The 6464-nt window shown below is 47.6% G+C and overlaps 1 protein-coding gene across 1 annotated transcript in view; it reads right to left on the minus strand.

Annotated features, from left to right (window-relative positions):
• LOC123353807 (adhesion G protein-coupled receptor E3-like) overlaps positions 1-147 on the minus strand; it is a 41778-nt gene extending 41631 nt beyond the window's left edge. The window contains exon 1 of the mRNA XM_044995220.1: positions 73-147. Within this exon, the coding sequence (XP_044851155.1) occupies positions 73-142 (70 nt within the window). The 5' untranslated portion in view covers positions 143-147. The remainder of the gene's footprint in view (positions 1-72) is intronic.
• Positions 148-6464: the final 6317 nt, after the last annotated feature.

The following is a 6464-nucleotide window of genomic DNA, read 5'->3' on the forward strand; positions in this document are numbered from 1 at the left end:
TGCTGCAAGGGCAAGGCAGGTTTGGAGCTCCACTCTCTCTGAATCCCACCACCCCACCCCCTTTCTCCTCACCTCCATTTCTCCGTGTTTCCCTGAGCCCCTCTGGCTGACCTCCTATGATCCATCGTCCCTGTGTCCCCATGAAGATGTCACTGTGCCAAGAGGCAGAAGGCAACTTCTCCCTGCTGCTTCACCTCTGCGCTTTAGCAGGGGAAGCAGCAAGAAGGGGTATTGCTGGGGCAGGGAGTGAAAGGAGGACGCAATGGCAGCTGCCGGTGGTGACAGGAGATTGGCATCGCTTTTAAAATCCTCTCAGGCAGCTGCCATTGCTGCAGAGCCCCAGGGCTGGGTTTATGGGTGGCAGGTAGCATAGGCCAGGGAAGGCTGTGCCTCCCCAAACAGCCTGGCGTGGACCTGCTAATGCTCCATCCCCAGGTCCTCTCCTGCCTGCTTCCAGTTCCCTTCCGCTCTTCCATGGCTGAGGGGCTGGGGAAGGCAGGCTGGGGCTGGTGTTCCCAAGGCCCAGGGCTGGGGGTGTTGGTGCCAGGCATTGCCATGTCACGCTTCCTGCCCATCCGCCTGGCGCTGGAGATGGGGACGCTCCGGCTGCCAGGCATTCCACGGCTGCGGGCGCTCCCGCTGCGCTGTCCACCTGGCGCACCAGGGCTAGGGTAGCACGGAGATGGAGGTGGGTTACTCTGGTCTCCAGTGGAAGAGAGGGGGTAAAAGGGGAGCGGCAGGGCCTTGGGCAGAGAGGGAGGGGCCGAGGGCTCGTCTCTTTCAATGGTTAGCCTCTCTCAATGGGTTGTTCACCTGCCGCCCATGGCTGGGTTATAAACCCCGAGAGAGGGGCATCGAGGCTCCAGTGGTGTTCTGTATTAAAAAGAGGATAAGCCCCTATCTCACAGCCACCACCAGGTGATGTGGGAGCCTCCCATCCTCCTCACCCATAGACTCTGTTGTCACGGTCTGGGTCGTATTCTCTGGAGACTTCAAAGCAGCCGTCAGTGCAGCCAATTCCACACTCTGCAGGAGGAACGTCACGGCGGAGGCCACCTCCCTCTTGCTCTCCTTCCCACCAGCACTGAGGATGGAGCTATTCAGGAAGGGACCAAACAGGCGAGCAACTTCCTGGGATTGGGAAAGGAAACACCCTGAGAAGGAGGGAGGATTTCAGTGGTTCATAAGACACATTCTTCAGACTCCCAGGGGAACAATGACCCTCTTAGGGACATATGGGTTCATAGTGACCTTCCCCACTAGGAGGGACTGTAGCATTCTCAAAGAGGGAGCCCTTTACGGAGCGAGTGAGGCTACTGAGGCTTGCTCAGGACTCCACAGTAAGCTGAAGCCAGGGTCGGGCTAACACCCTGTGTCATTCCCTCCTCATCCCTGGGCCCTTCAGTGTACGTGCCAGAGAACATTGCAGCAAACCAGTAGGCATCTAGGTTCTCTCTGTGTTGCCCCCGGAAGGAATTTGGATCTTCCTAGGACCAAAGGGGACAGAACCCAGATCTCCTGCCACTTAAGCTAGAGAACATGCACATGCTCACACACATCCCTTTTCTGAAGAGCAGCCACAATTCCCCCCAAAGTGAGACTGCTATTCCTGTGCTCAGGGCATTTGCCCATAGAGCGCCCACACCCGTAGGGGCAGAACCTCTGACCTGCAGCGATACTGCTCTGTCCTCTGCACACATGGTCTCCAAATTCACCAAGGTAGAATTCATGAAGGAGCAAAATTCACTGTTGTTGCCCTGCAGAACAATCAGAGGAAAGGGGTTATTTCTAGAAGCATGGAAACGCCATCCAAAATTAAGGTTAATGGTTCTGCAGAGCGATGTTGCTTTGACCTATGGCTGGCTGGCCGTCCCACTGGAATGTCTACAGATTAAGACTTGTAAAGACTAGGTATTGACGCTTTCATGCATACTAATGTATTTCTCCTTCCCTTCCTCACAGGGATTTTGTAAGGATTATTATCCTCTTACAAATGGCTGAGCAAATTGCCCAAAGTCACACAGTGAGTCTGGGGCAGAGATGGGAACTGTATCTCTGGCTGATGCCTTAACTGCAGAACTCTGATGTACAGTGGGGGCATCACACACCTAAGCATGATACAGTCGAGTTTTCAAAAGCACTTTCTGTTGCACTGATTCTGCTCCCACTGAAGTCAGTGGTAAATCCTGGATAAGCTGAGAATCCTCAGGCTCAAAGTTTTCTGTGTACTCTTTGTGAAAATCATCAAAGCCCAAATAAACCCCTTCAACATACCTGCAGAAAGACATCTTTGCACATCTCCAACTGCTCTTTCATCTGTGGAGTCTCAGTCTGGCATTTAAAGGTAACATCTAGCAACAGAAAGAGAGGCAGGAAAATTACATCAGGTCAACGTCTGCAGGGCTAAGGTTTCTTGTGACTTGAGACATCTTTAAAGGGCCCTGACTTTCAAAAGTACTGAGCACTCACCCACTGAAAATCAGGCCTCTTTAAGGTCTCAGTTTAGGCAACCAAAGGGCCATCTTTTCTTCCTACCAGAATAAAAAGTAGATGATCTACTGAAACCCTCTCACACCCCTGAGAGACATAGTTAAGGCATCCTAAGCCCAGTGTTGACACTACTAGGTTAACAGAAGAATTCTTCCGTCAACCTAGATACCACCTCTTGGTGGGGTGGATTAACTACAGTGATAGAAAAACCCCTTCCATCGCTGTACCAAATGTCTACATTACAGTGCTACAGAGGCACAGCTGCAGCGCCATAGCTGTGCTGTTGCAGCTTCTGTAGTATGGACATAGCCTGAGTAACTGTGACTAGTGGTGGCCTAGAATGGCATGTTGGGCCAAATTCTCAGCTGGTGTAACTCAATGGAGCCCCATCAAAATCATAAGAACATAAGAACAGCTATACGGGTCATACCAAAGGTCCATCTAGCCCAGTATCTGTCTACCGACAGTGGCCAATGCCAGGTACCCCAGAGGGAGTGAACCTAACAGGCAATGATCAAGTGATCTCTCTCCTGCCATCCATCTCCAACCTCTGACAAACAAAGGCTAGGGACACCATTCCTTACCCATCCTGTCTAATAGCCATTTATGGACTTAACCACCATGAATTTATCCAGTTCTCTTTTAAACGCTGTTATAGTCCTACACTTCATAACCTCCTCAGGTAAGGAGTTCCACAAGTTGACTGTGCGCTGTGTGAAGAATAACTTCCTTTTATTTGTTTTAAACCTGCTGCCTATTAATTTCATTTCATGACCCCTAGTTCTTGTATTATGGGAATAAGTAAATAACTTTTCCTTATCCACTTTCTCCACATCACTCATGATTTTATATACCTCTATCATATCCTCCCTTATTCTCCTCTTTTCCAAGCTGAAGAGTCCTAGCCTCTTTAATCTTTCCTCGTATGGGACCCCTAATCATTTTAGTTGCCCTTTTCTGAACCTTTTCTAGTGCCAATATATCTTTTTTGAGGTGAGGAGACCACATCTGTACACAGTATTGGAGATGTGGGCGTACCATGGATTTATATAAGGGCATAATATATTCTCAGTCTTATTCTCTATCCCCTTTTTAATGATTCCTAACATCCTGTTTGCTTTTTTGACCACCTCTGCACACTGCGTGGACATCTTCAGAGAACTGTCCACGATGACTCCAAGATCTTTTTCCTGACTCGTTGTAGCTAAATTAGCCCCCATCATATTGTAAATCAACAGACTTTACACCAGGCCCATGGTTGCCTCCCTAGTTGTGATTAAAATTGATTAAAAACCCATGTTACTCACTCTTCCTGCAGGAACCCGGAATCCCATAGCGGTCCATGGTGGCAGTGCCAACACTCAGGAGTGCAAATGGAGAGCTGGGATATTCCACAGCATGGGAGCTGTTGGCAGGTCCAAGTGTACGCATGCCCCAAACGAACTCAGTGCCAGCGACTCGGTTCCACACCACATCCCTTAGAGGCTGATTGTCTAGGATGATGGCACCAATCTCTGATGTATTGGCCACCATCAAGGCAAAGTTCTCGAAGCCCTCCTGGGCATTTATAGAATACATCCGGCAGTAACTGGCAACATCTGGAACATTCATCAGGAAGGCATGGGAGGAATTAGGGACAGCTGCGCCCACGCTGTAGAACACCACCTGGATGCCCACATTAGCAGAGATGGAGACTGGGATCGAGGGCTTGACAGGACGCTGGAGTACACTGCCTCCGGCTAGAGTAACAGTCTCTGGCTGTTCCCCTTGTTGATACAACACAGTTGTGCTCTGGGAAGCAGTGATGTAGACCATTTCATCTACCTTCTGCCAGGGTAAGGGAGGAATGATGTGTGTTGTACCCCAGCTGCAAACTGGTAGGAGCTGCTCAAAGACATGGTTGCATTTTGTGTTATTACAAAAACACACCTGGCCAACCAAGACAGCCACTGGCTTTTCTGAGACAATCCTGGTGCCAGACAGATCTGCTATGCCTTGAAACTGGTAGCCTTGGAAAGCGAGGAGCTTAATTGTCAGTATGTTGCCAGTGGAGTAGACCTGTGTTTGGTAATGTAACTTGCCTTTCACATGGACGTCCACAGAGTTGCGGTCTTCGTACGTCATAACAGAGAACTCTGGGTAACTATCTAAGGATTGTGTAGAGGGAGTCACTATGTAGTGTTCATTTCCCAAGCTGGAGACAGGATACAGCACAGTGGTCTCAGGGCTCACATGTTTGTTGCTGACAGACACTACTGAGATATCTTTGTCAGCCTTGACTAGGACCACCTTGGAGAACTTGGTAGTGCCCTTAATTCCCACTGACTCTGGTAGCCTGACCCGCACCATCTCTCCCCGATTTACCATAATCTTCTTCTCAAAGCTTCCCCCGTCACCCGTGTAATTGGAGATGGAAACAAACACTGAAGTGAAGGCAAAGTAGCCAGTAATTTGCACTTCAAATTGACTAGAGACCCCACAGTGCTCCATGTAGGAGGTGATGAATTCTCTTCCCAGAGTCTCCATCTGACATGTGCCTGCAAGGAAAAATAGCAATAAAACGTTGGAGGTGGAGAGAGGTGGAGAGAGTAAAAGGGACTGGATCAACTTTGTTCAGGCCAAAAATTAAGGCCCAGTAAAAAAGAAAAGGAGCTTGAAAATCTTAATGCAGCTAGAAATTGTCCACCTTATATTTTTAATCTAAATTCAAATACTTTTTATCAATAGTAAACATTATTTTAAATAATGAACAAGCACAACTTAGAGATCTAAGAACCAACAAAGGCTTTGGAACCAAACACAGCTTCGGGGAATGATCCAATCTGGATCAGAACTCCATGATTGTCCCTGATCTCTTTAATAGTTTAGAACAAGAATCCTGGAGCCAAACACTCATGGCAACATAGAAAAATTTCAGATCCAGATGCACATTTAATTATTTGGTTTCAGCATTAAGAATAATTGTTTGCTCTTCCCTAGCACCTCCTGTCTAAGTTCAAAACAAGGCACAGAGAGGGTTAGGAGCTTGCTCAAAGTAACCCCACAAATCAGCAGAAGAACTAAGTATACAACCCTGGTTTCCTACAACCCTTCTCAGCATTGGGAATAGAACCTTAGTCTGGTGTGTTGATAAGAGTAGGTGCCGTGGGCCTATTGGGCTGAGGTGATAATAAAGCCCTTTTGTACTGTTACAACATTAAACACATAAGTGTGGTTTGGGGTTTTGTGTCAAGTTATCACTGGCACCTTCTCCTGTTGCAACCACTACCATTAAAATATATATATATATATATATATATAAAGAAAGAGAGAGGGAGAGAGAGAGAGAGAGAGAGAGAAAACCTTTTATTAAACCCACACAAGAAACAGATAAATAAAATTACAATTTATAAAGTTAAATAAAACTTTCATGTAGTAAGTTTCCTTTATTTCCCTTTTAGTTATATAGGGCCAGATCCTCAGCTTGTGTAAATCAGGGTAGCACCACTGACTACAACAGACCTTTGCCGATTTACAACAGATGAGGATTCTGCCCACTACCCCCAGCTGATATCTCTCTTGGCTCTTTATAGATACATCGTATCTCCCAATAAACATTTTATCCTCACTCCCAGAGCTCTCTCTCTGCCCAAAGTGGAAAAAAAATTAAGGCCAAATGTAATACAGCTTCTCAAATTTCCACTAGCTGAGAATCTGGCTGTCTAGGTTCAGGCCCTTTAATACGATCAGGGGAGATATTGTGAAATGCTGGGCCTCCTTCTCCTGTCCCTTACACCATATGACCACCACTGATTTCAGTGCATTTCTCCTTATTTACACTGATGTATGTGACAAGAAAATCAGGCCCATCAATCTTAGCCTCAATGGGAGCTGGCGGCAGGGCTGGATTTAGGGGCAGGTGACCCTGGTAACCACCTAGGGTGCCAGGCTTAGGGGGTGCCAGGCTCAGGGTGCTGTTTTTGTTGTTAGCGATA

This window comes from Mauremys mutica, chromosome 20 (assembly GCF_020497125.1).
Source record: "Mauremys mutica isolate MM-2020 ecotype Southern chromosome 20, ASM2049712v1, whole genome shotgun sequence".
NCBI classification, from domain to species: domain Eukaryota; kingdom Metazoa; phylum Chordata; order Testudines; family Geoemydidae; genus Mauremys; species Mauremys mutica.